At 39.1% G+C, this 19068-nt stretch overlaps 2 protein-coding genes across 2 annotated transcripts; both read left to right on the plus strand.

The window, feature by feature from the left end:
• The first annotated feature begins 1568 nt into the window (after positions 1 to 1568).
• LOC124159232 lies at positions 1569 to 8607 on the plus strand. The gene is made up of 2 exons (XM_046534903.1): positions 1569 to 1630; positions 6340 to 8607. Exons 1-2 carry the CDS (start codon positions 1622 to 1624, stop codon positions 7705 to 7707), a joined length of 1377 nt encoding a protein of 458 aa, XP_046390859.1. The 5' UTR covers positions 1569 to 1621; the 3' UTR covers positions 7708 to 8607.
• Positions 8608 to 13235: 4628 nt separating this feature from the next.
• Positions 13236 to 18710, plus strand: LOC124159245 (coiled-coil domain-containing protein 12). Its single transcript, XM_046534924.1, has 3 exons — positions 13236 to 13474; positions 13586 to 13724; positions 18190 to 18710. The coding sequence occupies exons 1-3, from the start codon at positions 13323 to 13325 to the stop codon at positions 18421 to 18423; spliced, it is 525 nt and encodes a 174-aa protein (XP_046390880.1). The 5' UTR covers positions 13236 to 13322; the 3' UTR covers positions 18424 to 18710.
• The last annotated feature ends 358 nt before the right edge of the window (positions 18711 to 19068 follow it).

The raw sequence follows: 19068 nt of genomic DNA on the forward strand, positions 1-19068 counted from the left end.
CCGCTAATTTCTTATTGGGTGGTACCGGCATTAAGATGGAGTTCTAATGACGTAGTGCGTGTTTAGGTCATAAAATAGGTTTAAGAGAACAATCAACTTAATGACTCCACTGCGGCGTCGAGGGAAATTTGATCAGCCGTGTCAAGACCAGTTTACAGAAATAATGTAAAATCTATATCCTTGGTTTTGTAAGTTCTAAGATGGGAATGGGATATTGGTAGTAAGAAATTACGTATTTTTTTTTTATTTGGGCTGGTTGGAGATATTTCGGGGCCTGAAGCCTCACTTGGGGTTTTGACTGGACTTTCTGAGAGTAGAGGAATCCTGCTTGATGTGCAGGTCCGTAGAAAATATCTGAACTTCATACGTGCTACAATAATTGGCAACTAATAGTTTACGCAAAAATTGTGCAATAGAGCATTAAGTAATATCCAAAGCCTTTGCAGTGACAACACTTGAATTTCACTATTCACTTAACATGCAGCCACTCAAACCATACGCTGTTATGCAAAAGCACCGACTGAAAATTAATAAAAACTTAGTATTTAAATTTAACACACATGTGGATCTTTATTGCATCTAAAATATTTAACTCCGTTTACTTGTATTTGAAAATTAGGTTACCTTTTATGTCTATTTATTCTTCAGGCTTGTTTTACAAGATACCAAAAAACAAATTTAATCTAGAAATATTAAAAACCGACATGTCTTCACCAATTCTCTTAAAGCAAAAATTTCTGAGAGGAAACCTCAATCGCTTTGATTCGGAGTCGAACCAGCATACACTGAATCTTCGTCGAGTTCTTTAGCGTATCTTAATCGTGTTAGTGCATTTCTTTAAAGCGCTTGACATTGATTAGGAAAACACTGGTTCGATTACTGGTCAAAGCTAATGACTGAAATTGGTGCAAAATTTTCCTTTTTGAAATGGCTCTTTCTCAGCGTTAAATTTTTGTGAAACAAGAAATCGACGAAAAAAAATCCTTTAGGGGAATCAAGGAAAAAATGCGGTCGACTGTAAAATTCCCGCGCTGCCAGAATTTTTCCTTCAACTCTATGGCAAATTTTCCGAGCGATGCGTCTCCACGCGACCAGCTCCATCCTCAAAATTCAGAATCTTCGCGCGTATAATTTTTCCCATCTCAATTTCTCTCAACTCCTCCGCACCTACTCCGAAGGGTGAAATCAAATGACCAAGCGATGGAGAGGAAAGAGGGTCACGCATTTTCGGACATGAATTCGCCCCGTGCGTACCGGCGTGTCATTGATCCGTGTGTCGTGGCGCGCAAGTTTCCCTAACTTTCCTCCTCAAAGCACGGCGGGACCCACGGTGATGCGTCGGTTTCTCTCCCCTTCCGCAGCCTCCGACGCTTGGGTGGTGTTTTATCCCTCTCCTCCGAGGCAGCGCTTGTGGTTTATGGAGAAGGGTGAGGGTACGAGATGAGAGCGGAGGGGGGAGGGTTCCCCTCTCTTGGATTCTCCTCCCCCGCCATCTTCCCCCTCCCCTCGCTTCCGTCTGCATCCCACCACTCACCCCTCTTCTCCCTACCCACTGACACACATCGGCCTAAACCTTCATAACCACCCTGCAGGCGCCTCCGAAGCCACTGTCTCTGCAGACATGCCTCCGGTAAGTACAATCCAAATCCTGGCCCCAGCATTGGTGTGTTATCGTTACCAGTAGAGTGTGAGTCCAAAGCGTCCATCCGCGGAGAACGGAGTCGGCGTTGAGTGATTATCGCTAGGGTTTCGGTGTGCGGAATTGGATATGGAGTATGCTGCAGCACCGTCGAGGACCTCGGTGGGGTCGGACCTTCACCCATGCCTTCCGATCGGCGGTCTCCCCTGCTTCCCATGGATTCATATGTGGACTAAGTGCAAACGTGTGATTTCAGGATGCTGTGTATTGTGTAGTCTATCGTTACTTCGCAGGAGCCCGGAACTTCGACTAAGATGGAATCGAGTCGATTCACTCCTATAGTTGATTCGTTGGTTACTCCTTCAAGCATGTGTATCTCGTAAAATGAGTGGTGACCGCAGTGCTACTTTTATTATAAATTCAACAAAAAGCAAGGAAATATTCCGCTCGACCTGTTGATAGTGTGTCGCGATCATCTTGGATAAAAATCATTAAAGAGAAATACCAAAAATTGTCAGTCAAAGCTAATTTAGTTAACTCATTCAATTTATTAGCTTTTGATTAGAAAAGGAATTAATTTGAGCATTATATGTTTAAATTCTTAAGAAACGGAAGTAAAAGATTATCATTTTTATCAAATAAGTGTCCACAATTTTTAATTTCATTGTCAGTCATTGCTCCAAGTCTATATCGGTCTGTGTCACATAAAGACTCTTGTACGCGGAAGGTATTTTTGAAAATTTTAATTACTTACGTACTTTATATACTTTTATATTTAATTAACACGTTATAATCGGCAGTGCGTAAAAAGGAGAGTCACTCGTGCAGAAGTTTTTTTTAATGACATTGCAGAATCAGGAAATAACTTCTATAAAACCGGTATAATATAAAATAATTGATTTTACTCCACCGCAGGCATTTAGTGTGAAAAACGTTCATCACCTCAGTAAAATATAATATTTAAATTCATCATTTCTGTTTTCTGTCATCATATGGACTTTTAAAAATCTATTTGTACTATCGGTTTGTTACTTATTTTGTCGTAATATTTCTCTGCATTTTGTGCACTCTATAAACCGATTCCTTCAGGTTAAAAATTTGTTTCAAAACTCTCAAATTAAAAACATAAATAATGATACAATTGGTGACAAACATGTGTGTGAAAAAATTATTATTATTTATGTAGGCCATTAAAGTATGCGTTTATTGCACATTTAACGTTTATAATTTTAAAAATCTCTTTTTTGATTCAAATTCTTAGGAAAATAAAACATTCCGGTGGCATGCAATATTTCAAACTTACAAATATTTATTTTATTATGCAATAGACTTCTATATTATAATTTCTCTGGAGTTCTAGGAAGTAGAAAGAATGAGAATCATCTCGGTGGCAGGGTATATTCTCACGGTCAGGGAAGTATTGTTCTGGTCTTAAGCTTATATGTGAGACCTATTATTATTCTGTATAAGGAAATAATTTCTTTTATATCCTGAAATAATTTCGTATACCATAGATTGCGTGATGTCATTAGTCTGTCATTAGAAAGTTTATCATTCTCAGAGACATCTTCCGTAGTACTATTTATCTTTCAGAATGTAGGATATAGTAGTTTTTTTCATCCAAGAGATGCATAAAAAATCAGATGCTGGTAAAATTAATAAGAAAGCAAATAAATCTGGAGATAATTGCTGTCCTTAGACCTTGTTTTTAAGCCTAGTAGAAGAGAAGTTATTTTTTGACCGATGCAGCTATTTAACACTACTACGGTGGAACTAATAATTAACTTATAATTCATAAAAATTCATTAATTTAGCGTAATATTTGCCATGCTAGACTATTTTTAATAGTAATATTTGGTGATAAACGTAAGGTAAGAATCTTTTTCGAGACAAACAAGCATAAATGGTGAGAATAAATTCAGTATTGAAATTTGGACCGTTAAAAAAGGGTGTTACTGGTGAACTGTGGATAAAAGAGAAGGTTATCATGAGAATTACAGAAAATATTTAATACTTTTCGTCTAAAACTAACTATTTAAACATTTACACTCCTAAATAAGGCATATTATCCTACGTTTCGATCTAGTAGATATTTAAACGGAAAATATCTCCATCAGAGCTGTCGCTGTCAGTTAATTATGGAATGCAGTATCAGCAGTGGCGTAACTATGGGGGGATGAGGGAATAGATCCCCCCAAAGCCTCAGAGAAATAAAAAAAATATTTAAACCTATAGTCTAGTTTTGACATATAATAACTGCATGTGCATAAAGTTAAACATTAAGCGCCAAAATGATGTAAAATGTATTTCCAGGCACGTCGTTTTTCAAAATTTTTCCCGAAACCCCTGTTGTCTGGGGCCCCCCATGCCCTCCCATCCCTCTCAAATCGTATGCCTAGTTACGCCACAGACAATTTATGAGTATCGGTAAATAATTTCAGTCTTTTTTCCATGAATTAATCTTGACTTTGCTTACAAACAATTTCATACTTTTACAGCGAAAAACTTGGTTATTCCATTGAGATCATTGGTTATAAAAACAAAGCAGTCTGTATATGTAATTTATATCTCTTATTTTTGAAAGTAATTCTTTATGTGTCTCAATTCTGAAGTGATAGAATGAGATGTGAGCCTGAAATTGCTCTCGAGCGTTGAAGTCTCCATGCATCTTGCGCGGAGAAATTATTAAATTTTCACCGGTCACAGGATACATAGGCAAAATTGCGAAAGTGGAAAAACATATTTCGCCTTGACCAAGAATTGAACCTGCTGCGGCAGCGGTCGAGAACCTTACCGTTAAGAGGTTCCTATTTTACCATCATATTCTTTTATTTGATTTCCACCTCTTAGATAACATTTTTTTCAGAACCAGCGCCATGATGTTGATCAATTTTTAATAGATGCGATATGAGCATAAATATTAGCTGCTGAAATCCAATAGGGCAGGGTACGCCTGCGGCTTGCCGCTGCCTCCATTTTTCCTAACAGCATCTATTACACAAATCGCCCGTCATAGATTATTTGATAGATGACATAAAATCCCTCTTCAGATACACTCGCATTGTCTCCTCATTTTTCCGAACTCGGAGATCATCTCCGCCGCACATCACTCACTCTTCCTCGGCTCCTTCCCCGCTCGCCCCCTCTCCATCCTTCTCTCTCTCCTTTCCCACGCCCCCTTCGTGAGCTCGTGTGTACGTGTGTGGGTGTGTGAACAGCGCGCCGGGGGAGAAGTCATGGGACGATGGGCGGGGAATAACTTTCTCTCATCTCCCATCCTGTCCTCTCCCCGCGGGCGGCGCGGCGGGCGTTCACGCCGAGTCTCGAGGTCTTAGACGCGGGTCGGAAGGTCGTGTCTCACACAGAGCGGTGAGAATCCCGAAGAGGAGAGATTTTAATTAATGGACCTGTATTCTGCAAGGCTTGCAAACCTTGCGCGTGCTGCGGCATACTTTTTTGGTACCTTTACAGTTTTCCCTTTGCTCTGAAGTGGCCAAAAGGGGCAAACAGATTAACTTCCACGAGTATAACCTCTTTCATTGTATGTAGCTGTATAAACTTTCAGTGGAATAGTATGATCAGTAAAAACTCATCTTAGGTGATTACACTCAATTCAGAGATTTGGATCGTTTACCATGCTTTATATTGTACGTACAATATAAGAAATATTTTGAAGAAGATTTTTATCATGAAGTAAAATGCAAACTGCCGGTATAATTTTATTGTCAGGCATTGTTTACAATTTAACGATTTATACAGTACAATTTGGGGTATAATCAGTATCATGACTTCATTATTTGTCTTTCTGATATGTTTCGTAGGCCAAGCTAATAAAGCATCATTTTGGTAAAAATAATCCTCAATTTGCGGGCTCGAAAAATTTTTCTGGCATAATTCTTCCAGCTAAAAGGCAATTTTAAATTCTTAACTGATGTTGAGATATTTAGTGCGTGATTTTTGTTAATAATTTAAAAACTAAAAATAATTTGGCACCCGAATTATCCTCTTGGTACAAACATAAAAACGTCCTCTTGGTCGATGACGGCTCTTTTGGGCCTTTACTACTATTTTGAGCGAATTATTTTGGAAACTTCCTCTGGAGGGTATTAAGGAATATAAATTATTTTATTCCTTTTTACATATGTAGGCTTCTTTTGAACTTTTTTGGACGCAGGAGTATATTTTTAAGAGTAATGGCATGATTAACGGTTATGACAAAAAACCCACTTCTAAAGTTGTGTTGAATTACTTTATTACCATTACTACTCTTTAAAAAAAAACCTGTTTTGACTTTTTGGAATTTCCTCATTTCTTTGACATATGCCGAAGTGCAGTGCATAATGAACGCTGCTCGGGTGCTCCACCGGGTAATCTCCTCTGTGGCTGCCGACGTTTCGGGGTACGAGTCGTACTTAATTTAGGGCAGATTCAACCCTGAGGATGGAGAACAACTCGTACCCCAAAACTTCGGCAGCTATGGAAGAGATTACCCGGTGGAGTACCCTAGCAGCCTTCACTACCAGCATATGCCGGAAAAGCATCAGATTTCTTTTTTTTAAGTGCATATAATTAAAGCCTAAAAGTGTTCTCTCTTAAAAATATAAAATCTGCTTACTTAATACGTATTTGATTTATTTTTATGTATCAAATATATATATTAAAAATCAATGACTGACATATTTTTTCCTCATCCGCAACAGAACCACGCGTCTCCGGCCTCCTTCCTCCTGCCGCTCCTCGTGTTTGCGGCACTGTGGAGCATTTGCTGGGCGGCCCCGGACGTCTCGCAGTTGGACAGGACATTGTCCCTTCCAGAGCCCTCTCCCAGCCCCGCTCCAGCCCACGAAAGACTCGACCCGTTGAGAGACCCCAAGGTCCGACGGGCGCTCATCCGCGCCCTTGCTCGCTCGCTCCAGAATCTCGGGGGTGACAAGGTGGAAGAGGGTGAACGCGCCCCCGGCAGCACCGCCCAGCCGCCACATATGGTCCGCTTCCACGCCTCTCTCGGAACAAGGACCACGGCGACCTTCCGCACCGTTCCAGAGGTCACGACCACGACAACCGAAAGCGCGCCCCTCGTGGAGAATAACTTCTTGCCCCGCTCGATTCTTGAGCAAGTGGACAAGCAGTTCGAGAAGGCGGAATTTTTGCGAGTCCATCCGGATGAAGTCTTGGTGACTTCGAAGACCGAACCCAGACCGTTCTCGCTGAATTCTTTCGGAAACTCCCTGGACTACGGTCTCTCCACTCCGACGATTGATGAAGGAAACTCCAACTCCCTGAGCGACGAAGAGCATGTAACTACGACGCCGCCTCCTACGACTGTGAAAGAGGACGATCTTCGCATAGAACAGCACGAAATAAAGTCCTTCGTCCCCAGCACCGCTAGTGACAGTGCTAGCGCACAAGACCAGGATGGAAATGGTAAAACTGACGGAGTCTCAACCAAAAACTCTAATAATGGCTCGAATGTGAACACCGTGGACATATTCAAGGCCCCATTAATAGCAGCATTTACCGTGCATCAGGATTACGAAACTGGAGCGACCAGGGGTGTGGTTCCATTGCTTCCTGTCATCAACCAGGCATCAACATCTTCTCCCCTCGCATCTTCGACTCCTCAGGGCAATTCGCAGACCCGGCTGCCTCCTAATTTTCCGCTGCCCAGCGACGAGCTCCAAGACCTGGTTCGCCAAATAGCCACCCATCCAGCATCGTCTAAATCTGGAAGGTTCCCGTTTTCTTCACAATCTGCGGTGCAGCAGCAAAGATTTTTCAATCAACAAACGCAAAGGTTACCAGAAAAGCAGAACTTGATTTATTTCCACAGTGCACAGCGAGGATTTTCTCAAGGAGTTCCACAGAATCTACAACTGGGTTCCATTCCTGCTGTTCACCGCGGCTTACAGCCAGTCATTAATTCACCAAGTATCCATCCAGTACGTGGAGATTTTTCGACGGAGCAACAACAACTGCAGCAAAGTTTCCAGAGGATACAAACGCTTCAAGAGTTGCAGCAGTTGCAGGCGAGGTTAGACAGGTTGCAAAGGCAGGTCCAGGGGGGTTAGTGAATGCACCTATCAAAGACATTGAATATAAATGATTTTAGGTATTTCATCATCTGATTATGACGGTTTCCTCACATATAAGACGTAGAAACTGTTATAATTGCGTTATTTAAATTGATTGCTACTGCATTTCATACTTTAGTGTACAAATGTCGGTCTAACATTAACATTTGCAAACTATGAGAACAGTTATTCCGCGGCGATTGAACTGGAAAGGTTTACCATAATTGTCATTCTTCAGGAATACGTGCAGAATGTCGTGAATCGTCTCAGAAATTGCTGGGATTATAAGCTACTTAGTACTTTGGAAGAAGTATATCGTTGAGGGAAGCACTTTCCTAAAATCATTCAAGCAAAGAAGTTGTCGAAGATTGAAGATTGTTGAAGAAGTTGCCAACGGTCCTTTCTCTCTCTCTATCCGCATTGTTTTCAGTTGAACCGCAAAAAAAACTAGTCGTCGCCTGTAAAGATGATGTGGATATTCAGGAAGAACTTCATTATTGTTCAGCGTTACAAATTCCTGTTGATAATAAAAAATAATTTCATTATCAACAGCGTACATATAAACAATCAATGGACTCGAATTCAATTGCGCTGACGCAGCGATCAGCACGATTGTGTTAGATTATTAGGGGGCGGAAAAAGACAACAGTATATACTTATACTATTTAAACTTGAATGGGAAGTAAAATGTGTTCAAAATACTTTTTCTAAATTATGATTCCACGGTCCAGGAGATGAAACGCATTCCAGAAATATGAAGGTTTTTTCATTTCATTCTCATTAATTTAGCTATTAAGGTTTTGAAAAAGACAAATGCATTAAACATTATTTCATATAATTTGAGCATAATCACTATGTAATTATTCCATTAATTTGAATAAACTATGTCATTACTTTTGTAAGCTGGTTTAACTCTTCCTGAAGGTAAAATTTTATCTATATATATATATTGCATATAAATTCACAGGTAAGGAAAGAAAGGGAAAGGAACATGGAATAGAAAAAGGACAAGGACAACGGTGCTGTGGTAGATGGAAAAAGCCAGAAATCAGAGGGTAAAAATGCGGCCTGACTGGGACTCGAACCCAGAACCTCCTGGTTATATATATATATATCATCTACGAACCTTAATCATTCAGCTGTGCAGCAGTCCCGATCCAGCAGGGAAATATGTTGCCTCGTCCATTTTTAGCGATATGTTATGAATGGCATAACGTTTTGATGCTGGTTTTATATTTTTTTTAATTTTGGAGTTTTCTTAAATTAATATAAGTAGTTAAATACATGGACCACCTGGTTACCCAAGACTCCAAAATTAGAGACTTGTCTGGATACACCATAACAAAACATTCTGTAGTTATATGAAAACATTTTTGCAGGACAAAGGAAATATACTTCCATGATTTATGACGTGCAAGTGAAAATTTGCGTAGCATTCACGAAGAAAGACTTTCTTAGTATTCAACCACCATCTGATGATGATTTATCGAAAAATACGTAAATTCATGCGATAGATCCCACTGGGGCGTTATAATAACGAATAACTGCATTAGCAATTCCTTACATAAATAGCCTATCAATACGAATAATTTGAAAGAAAGAAAAAATAATAATTTCATTTCATGTAATGCATTGAACGAAAGCAAAGTTAACGGCAATACGGAAGACATTTTCGTGTACATAAGTAACATTTAAGGAAAATCCTGAAATGCTCTCTAGAATTTAATAATTATGATATGCACGTAAAAACTCCTGGAAGTTACTGCAAATACTTAAAAAAAATTCATCTGGTTTGACAGAGAATGAAAGTAAACATAAGCATTTTAAATTTTGCCTTGAAGCAATAGTTCCAATCGACCCAATAAATTGACAGTGTTTTATACTAATTATACACTCGATATGATATTATAATACTATCACCATTTCAAAAAGTAAGTATAGCGAGAATTTTCAGAGTAATTAATCTGATTTACTAACGTATAACTATAGAAAATAACTTTGCCAAATGTTGGTCACTATCAAAATATAGGTCACAGCTTCAGTGCAACAGTTCTCGTAGGAGTTATATGCGAAAAATATGAATTTATAATGCAATCAGTTATTAGACACTATACTTTTCATGTCTCACCTAGTATCAAGCATGTGTTTTTTGCTCAAGATTATTTCATTAAATAGCAGCTCACGTTTATTTCATGAAATGCCTTTCCAACCTGACAAGGAGAGTAATACATACAGATGCACGATTCATTTTGATTTTGGTGGAAGAGGTAATTTATCAATATTTTTTTATATATTACCTAATCCTTGCATTTACGTTATTCTGGAAGTTCTCCACTTCTACTGTTATTTTCTAGTTATATCCCATTGGAAATGCAAAAATTTGAAGCATGAATTGTATCTCAAGAAGGCTGGTTCATATTTTTTGACCATTCCCAATGGCGTTCGAACAATAGGGAACTTGCATATATTTAAGATATTATCAATAGCCCCAAAATTATATAAAAATATATGTTTGCATACCTCGGTGAAAGTTTTATTATTATTTTATGACGTGGTTTGCGATATTTAATGCATCAAAGTTCACGAGAATTTTCAAATGCAAGTGAGAAGCGAAAACGCCCGATGATTGGCTGGTAGAAAAGTGACGTCATAGTTCAGTACGAGGAGGCACGGCCATAGTACTTGAATTGAATACATACGACGGCGTGGTTATGATTCATTTATTGAAGTGCAGACGTATCGGAGTTGTTCATTGTGACTTCAGGGCTATTATTTGATCTATTTCTCCTCCATTGAAAGCGATAGATTGCGTAAAGATGAAGGAATATGGTTATTCTTAGGCTGATCCTAGCAAGCTTCCTGTTACTGATTCCATCATGATAACAGGGTATTTTAGTGAAACTGTAGACTTCGTCGGCGCGGAAAGTCGATGCCGAGAAATGGAAAGGTAGCTGATGTGCATCTGAAATGTTTTATAGTTCATAACAAAGTGAGACTCGCGTATAATATTGGCGAAAGCGTATACTCATGTGAAATGTGTATTCTTTTGGCAGTCCGGTAGAGTCTTATGGTGAACTTATTTCCACCTCGAAGCTGTCGATGATACTTTCAACTTAAAAATACCTTGCCTGGAGGGCGAAAGGAAGCTCCGAGGAAGCCAGACTATTAATGTTTCAATTTAGTAGCGATAATATAGACGAACTTCCAACAACTGGGGAAAGAGCAACATAGAACTGCACATTCTTTGGGCAACTTTGGGCTTGACTTTCCCTCAAACACCCCATTTCCCCTGTGGTGCACATCAGTCCTATCTTTATACGATGGCCTGACAACCTTTAAATGGATCCTTGGTTTATCCTGACAACCAACTAAATGGAAATTGCTCATCCACACGTCTTCCTCTATCTCCACAGTTTCCAAATCAAGGGCCGCGGAATATTCCTCTTGTGACTCAACTTTTTCTGAAAAGCAAGCCGGCGTGGAATAAAATCAAAGAATGCTGCGATTCATTTTTGTGACCACCTCTGGATTCCATTCTTTTTCCATCTACAACTTCCTTTATCTTTCGGGGTAAACTATGGGACAAGATAATGTTTAAATATTTTCATTAATTTATAACAAAATATAAGTTCTAAAAATACCCAAAAGCCATTTTATTAATCCGCACTGATGAGTGTAAATTAATGTGGAAGATGAATGCTGTAGACGTAGTAGTTTTCCTTAGGTTGAGTTGCAAAGTTCATGAAGTTGACAAAACGGCTAATTTTTCGGTGCGCGGAGTCATTTATTGCACTGGCCGTGTCTACATTTTTCAATTTTTTCGTAATAAAATAAATCAGAATTTATGATAAAATTTCCTTTAAAATGACGTATAGTTCATTATTATAGCATGCAGTGATGCCAGGATATAAATTTGCAAAGTACAGCGGCACATCATTTTGACGCCGACAGTAGAAGAAAACGCTGTCTTCTTGGCTGGCACTCGAATGCATGAGGATAAACGTTGCTCTATATTTTCATATTTCCTCCCTTGATTTTAAACATCATGGGATTTTCTATGTCCTTCCGTAACTGAAATTGAACAAGTGCCATAAATAATTTGAGTCCATCGTAACTGATCGTAACCATCGAGAAACACCTATCTCGATTTTTGTTGTGAAGTTGAGTTTTAATTTATTCTACGGCGGCCGAATTATCGAAAAATCGCAGTTTCAAGTTATTCAGTCAATGAAATATGGAAATCTTATTTATATTAAAGTTATCTTCGCTCACATAGCACACGGGTTTATCATTCCGTTTATTATACTCTTATTTTTCCGTAACGCTCATCCCGACAGACGGCATGCATCGAGGCTTTAATTCTAATTTCCTCCGTGGGAATGCAGACGAAAATTTTTTTCTGGGGTGTTATTGCACAGAGGAACAATGCACCACTTGTAATTTTTCCTTACTTCACCCATGTTCTCCTTTAAACGCAACGTGGCTCTTCCAAACCTGCAGTTTGGGCTTGGATCTTGGACTCCTACTGAACTATGACGTCACGGCCAAAGATTAGTGGGGGCGGTATTTTTTAGCCCGCGAAACTCGGGAGACTTTTGGGAGTCATTTCCTAGTGTATAAACTGAATTTTAAGCGGAAAAAAGTATATTGCGGTACTAAGTATTTACTGTAGTATATCAGCATACTGTTTATAAAAAGTATGCAATTTCCCTATTGTGTACCCTTCAAATTTAATGTAGAATACATCGAACTAATAAGATTATTACTGAATAGAACATTTTTTCTTTTTATCACCTTTTATGAATTATAAATTGAATTATTTTGCTGGATCAGCTGCTTTAAGTACCGCAGTTTCTATACAAGAGCTAGATATTTACGTATAATTATGAAATTAATCACGATTCAGCGTGAAGGAGTTCATGATAAAATTAATACATTTGTAGTTTTCCTTGTCTTTAAAATATGCATAAGTGCCATTCGACGCGTTTTAATATCATTATCACTCTCTAATTAAAATGTTAAGTGGAAAAAAATATTTATTTCTTCCAAAACCTTAATATGATTCCGCGAAACATTGAAATAGGTGTCCTTCAAATAAAAAGAGAAAAAATATTCGAATAGTTTCATAGAGTTATAAAAATGACTAAAAATGAAATCTATACTCATTGCTGATTAATACATTCATCATTAGCAGGTGAGAGAGGATGGATTATTATGACGTGTTTTTCAAAAGCAAAATCCGTCATTACACTCTTTTATTTGCAGCACTCTGTAGGTTAATACTTTGAAAGTATTTCAGTCAAAATTTTGAAATTTTTTGGCAGAATACACTTAAAAATAAAAGATTACCCCAAAATGTAGCTTAATATGGCTCAAATCCAGACATAAGGTACAGCCAAGGCCCTTATATATGTATATAAGGGCCATGGGTACAGCATTTTCAAGCGAAAGGATTGGAAATCGCGCCATTAACGGCAAGGTATCGTTACTCAATTGTTTATTTTAGTGAGTAGAAATCTCGTATCACGGCGCCACGTGCTTTGTTTGTAAACTCGTACGGTGGATTCTGAGGATGCTGCACGAATTGTTTGCGTTCAAATTATGATACAATTATGAGTGCAGATGAAAAGGTTGGTACCCTAGAGGAAGAGGCATTGAAGAGGAAGGAGCGCCTGAAGTCTTTGAAACGTGGTCACGATAATCGTGAAAATGAAAATCCGAAATCAGAAGACAAGCTCCAATCTCAGTTAGGACAACTTCCCAAGTAAGCATGTGCACAATTGGGGATGGTTTGGAATCTATGAGTGCTATTCTTGATTATATTACCCGTTTTGTTAGCTATTGTCTCAAAACGTTGTTTTTCCGTTCATTTCAGGCCAAAATTTAGAAGCTATAAACCAATAGATGAGACGTTTAAAGATAATGTTTTACCAGATGCCAAGCCTGCTGATGTCGAGCAAGAAGTTCGAGATCAGTTGAATGCTGCGAATTCGAAGGTTGTAATTGAGGAATTGGTAAGTGACCGATTTTTGGTGGTATGTAATCCTCGGTACCGTAATTTTTGCTCCCACCTTTCGGAAATCCCTAAGCCTACATCTTCACACTGCAAAGGGAGTTTTGTCAAGTATTTCGACCTATCATGTACTTTCAAAAAATGACATTTTTCTTGCTGCGAAATTCTCGTTTGTTGTTGACACATGCGAATGCTTGTCGACAAGTGCTCGTATTTTAGTACCAGTTTTATTTAACTTGTAAAGGTATGTGGTTCAAATAAATGAATTTCACTAAAGCTTTTCATTTGGCTGTCTGCTTCGGTTATTCATATGGTAGAATTTAGTGTTATCCTCTAGCATATGTCGATTATTTTATATATGCTGAACATGAGACACACATGTGAATCATTAAGCTCTACATTTTTATTTGACTTCTTGTCATTCTTTTTTTCATTGCTTTAAGGGCAATTCATTCAAGAGTCAAGGAGTGCTATTCGTGGTGATATTACCCGTTTTTTTAGCTTTGCAGTAAATCCTCCCGCTTGTAAATGCATAATTGAAGTCATGCATATTGCCATGCAGCATTATGTATAATCTGAATTTGTAAATTATTTTACTTTTTAGATTTGCTTCCTAGAGCAAATTTGTTAAACAATGTTATATGTAGCTGCATCCTGTCTTCTTCCAAGTGGGTGAAGAGGGTGGGATGAAGCTGCACATCTAGTTGCTCTACTTGGTAGCTACACTCGAGTTGCTTTACCTCTAGCTTGCCTATATTTTGTATTGGGAGGTCTGTCCTAAATTCATTGCTCTTTCCGTAAAATAAGGAGTGTATAAAATCTGCTTGTACTACCCTTAGTCTTTAGCTGAACTATCACAAAGGTGCTACTAGATGCTTATGGATGGACTGAGCAGCACTATGCTTCAACTCAGTAGAATTTAATTTTATAGCAACTGTCTGGCAAGTCTATCAAACAGTTTTCCAGACTTATTGGCACCTTCATGCTGCAAATCTGTTGCTCGTCCTCAATGTGAATGATGCCTTATTCTTCTTTACATTATTTGGGGATGGAAATACTCATAAAATTATAGCATAAAATAGTGGAATTCCATGAGAGGTCAAAATGACCCCTTCCACTGCAAGCGATGATTTGAATAAAATCTTCTCGGGTTAAGCACCGGGTCAGGCTTTTTGAGGCCAACGTTTCAATGAGTACCTCACTCATCGTCTTCAGGGCTGAGACTGAATGCCGAGCTTGGTCTACGCCGGATATTTATAGCGAGCTAGCCAACGGACGGTTGAGGCCCATTGTTGACCAGCCGATTCAAATTTGGCTCAAGGGTTTTGGAGTCTGAATTGTGACCGCGACCGTTGTATTTTATTTATCAGTACCCGTTGGAATTATTCATTCAAAACGACACGCGAAGACAGAAGGGAAAGTTCGAACGCCTATCGAGCAGGTCAGAGTTCACATCCTCTTTGGATTGTAATCGTGTGGTGATTAACCCAACGGGGAAATCTCTTGATTCGGCAAAAATGTCAGTGCTTTCCAAGGGCCTCAATTTTGCCCCGGCTCCAAAATCAATTCCTTTCTTGGACTTCATTGGAGGAGTTTAGCAGGCAATTCGGAAGCTTCCGGTTGAGGCAGCCGATGAGATTAGAAGTGACGTCGTAATGACGCTAAAGAGGGCAGTTCCACCGAAGCCTAACCTCACAAGAGAGGAAAGAAATGCACTACACGGCATCCGAAGGGATCCTAAAATCGTTGTTTTACCCGCTGACAAAGGGAACGCAACAGTTTTGATGCCCACTGAAGAGTATCACAAAAAAGTGAATGAGATTCTTCAAGATGGGTCCTACAGAGTCCTCGACAGAGATCCTACGGATGCTATCGTGAGGAAGACTTCCGCACTCATCAAAGACACGAAGATGGAGCCGGAATCAAAATCCAACCTTACGGTGCGGGGAGCCGTTCCACCAAGGTTCTATGGTCTACCTAAGGTTCACAAGAATGGCATTCCACTCAGGCCCATCGTGAGTGCTATCAACGCCCCAACGTACAATCTGGCAAGGTATCTCTCTTCCATGTTGTCGCCTATAGTTGGGCATTGCGTACATCATATTAAAAACTCGGCCTAGTTTGTGAAGACACTTGGAGGTATACGGCTTAAACCTTCAGACATCATGGTGAGCCTTGATGTAGTTTCTTTGTTCACAAGAGTTCCATTGGAAGACACATTTAACATCCTGGAAAGTAAATTTGACGAGATGACAGTTAGACTGTTCCGACATGTCCTAAAATCAACCTATTTCCTTTATGGAGGAAAATATTATGAGCAGATGGATGGAGTTCCTATGGGATCTCCTCTTTCTCCAGCTATTGCCAACCTCTTCATGGAGGATTTTGAAGAAAAAGCTCTGCAATCGGCTTCACTTCGACCGAGGTATTTCTTCCGGTACGTGGACGACACTTTCGTCATTTGGCAACATGGACGGAATACACTTGATGACTTTTTAAGTCACATGAATCAACAGCATCCTAACATCAAATTTACCATGGAGGAGGAAAATAACAACTGCATTCCTTTCCTCGACATCCTAATTCAAAGGAAACCTGATGGGACTCTTGGGCATAGTGTGTATAGAAAACCTACCCACACTAATCTTTACCTTAATGGGAGAAGCCACCACCATCCCTCCCAAAAGCAAGGTGTCTTGACCACCTTAATACACCGAGCCAAAATAGTCGCTGATGCAGAAAATCTCCCCGCTGAAATTAAACATTTAAAAACTACGTTCAAACGTAACGGATACAGTGACTGAGATTTTCATTTGGCCTTGGAAAGAACCATCAGACCCCGTAAACCAACGGATGAAGATAATGAAAAGCCATTAGGAAGAGCCTGTATTCCCTATGTATCCACCATTTCGGGGAAAATCGGGAGAATTTTACTTCAGCACAATCTACAGGTGATCCATAGACCTCCGAAGAAAATTCGGGATGGGCTCGTAAGAGTTAAGGACAACCTTGGGCTCAGGGTGCCTGGAGTGTATCACATCCCTTGTGAGTGTGGCCTTGCCTACGTTGGAGAGACCTCTCGTACGGTAGAAACAAGAATAAAAGAACATAAGAGGCACATAAGACTTTGTCAACCAGAAAAATCGGCCTTGACAGAACATAGCCTCGATATGGCGCACTCCATAAATTTTGACGGCACCAAAATCCTTTGCCGTTCTGATGGGTACTGGGATCGAATTGTGAAGGAGGGAATTGAAATACGTCTCGAAGACAAAAGGCTTAACCGAGACTATGGGCAGAACATCAGCCAAATATGGAGACCGCTGATAAATAAAATACAACGGTCGCGGTCACAATTCAGACTCCAAAACCCTTGAGCCAAATTTGAATCGGCTGGTCAACAATGGGCCTCAACCGTCCGTTGGCTAGCTTGCTATAAATATCCGGCGTAGACCAAGCTCGGCATTCAGTCTCAGCCCTGAAGACGATGAGTGAGGTACTCATTGAAACTTTGGCCTCAAAAAGCCTGACCCGGTGCTTAACCTGAGAAGATTTTATTCATTCAATTCGCCGGGAAAAACTACGATCATTTATTAAGCGATGATTTATCACTCACGTTGATAAAACTTAGTTTTATTATTCTGGGTCACATGTCATGAAAATTCAAAAAATGCCAGCCCGCATATTTGACAAATAAGCATGAAAAAAATTATACGTTAATGGTAAGGGGCTATTTTGATGCCTGACATGTTAGTGTTTAGCACTTATTGTGTGCATCTTGTCATCCTACTTTAAAAGCAATCCATTGTTTGCAATAGATACTCCCACTTGCGATCACTTGAAAATCACTGCGGAATGAAGTGAGTATAAAGTGCAAAATAATTGAAGAATGTTGGTCGCTCAGGTTAATCAATTATTCTGAAAAATTATTTAACACCATCAAAAAATTCTTTCATATTTTTAACTAAAAATCTATATTTCAGCCATGCATGACATTAATTATTAATTATCAGAACTTTATTTCAATGCATGCACATAAAACATTTGTGTTTTTTGTCTCATCAAAAGCCTATGTCCCAATGTTTAAAAATGATTACTGAAAATTACTGCCAAATCCATACTGATAACAAAATTTGAAAATTTTCGTTAAAGCTTCGAAGAATAACAGCATTAGAATGATATTCTTTTGAATTTTTGGAGATTTTACTTTTGGGTGCTGGCTTTACCATTTTTAAGAAAAGCATGTTAATGTTTAACTAATTTGGAATTATGTGTGCACGGAAAACAACTTATTAAATCATAGTTTTTGCAAGCCTTGGCTATTCAGAATTTCTTCAATGAACTTGATAGTATCTTGTAATTGATGAATTAATTCATGATTGTAGGATGTGATCATTTCATGAGTGTGAGTAGGTATGCAAGTAATTATGTAGTGTGTGTTTAATTGTGTCTCAATACTTTTTCAGGACCTCTCCAACTTAGCTCCAAGGAAACCAGATTGGGACCTTAAGAGAGATGTTGCCAAAAAGTTAGAGCGTCTTGAAAGGAGAACACAGAAAGCAATAGCAGAGTTAATTAGGGATAGACTGAAAGAGGGGCAAGGGGGGAGTGTTGGAAACTCTAGGATGCCTCAGTCACAAGACCTAGCAGCAAGTGTGGAAGCTGGTGCCAAGGTCAATCAGATGCCTGATGATGAATAGGTTGCCATGTGTTGGAACATTGGAGTACCATGCTATCCCATTTCATGGTCTCTGGGGAAAAGGTTTGGATCATTCATGATGAAAAATTCTGCTTGTGATAATCATTAAAAAAATTTCATTTCATAGAAGTCATCTGTGTAGATTGACTGTGGGAGAGTGAGATGAGTGGTTGACATCTCTGCCTCCAAAGAGACAATTAGTGCATTCTACTTGGCTATTTACGTTATTTTGTGGAACTTTTCTATCCTTGTCTCATTTGTTCTCAATAAACCTTGTTGAAAAATTAATTTAGAGTTTGTTTGTGATTTTATGTTCTGTAATATTTAATCATCGGAGGTGTCATTCAATCTACTAATTGGAGGTATTATTTACTTGATTATCAACTTCTTCCCTGCTCCAATTAATGTAAAGAATTGGTGGGAGAGGAGCTCACCTCATACTAAAGAACAAGCAAAGGACCGTCACGTAATCAGGGTTGGGGGATTACGTTGCTATGCGAGAATTTTTGGACAAGGTTGCCCAAAGGCTTAACCCAAGATTTGAACTCGGGATGCATTGGTTAGTAGTCAAATGTTCAACCTTCTAGTTATTTTACATGTGTAAAGGCTCGGTATTCCCGTTGATGTGGTGATATACCCATATTTA

The sequence above is a fragment of the Ischnura elegans genome, chromosome 1, assembly GCF_921293095.1.
Source record: "Ischnura elegans chromosome 1, ioIscEleg1.1, whole genome shotgun sequence".
Lineage (NCBI taxonomy): Eukaryota > Metazoa > Arthropoda > Insecta > Odonata > Coenagrionidae > Ischnura > Ischnura elegans.

What these genes read in the sequence shown, in the direction of transcription:
- LOC124159245 (XM_046534924.1), top strand. Translation starts at nt 13,323, where the DNA reads ATGAGTGCAGATGAAAAGGTTGGTACCCTAGAGGAAGAGGCATTGAAG. An exon ending in CAGTTAGGACAACTTCCCAA is followed by an intron (nt 13,475 to 13,585) that starts GTAAGCATGTGC and finishes CGTTCATTTCAG; the next exon opens with GCCAAAATTTAGAAGCTATA. An exon ending in AGGTTGTAATTGAGGAATTG is followed by an intron (nt 13,725 to 18,189) that starts GTAAGTGACCGA and finishes ATACTTTTTCAG; the next exon opens with GACCTCTCCAACTTAGCTCC.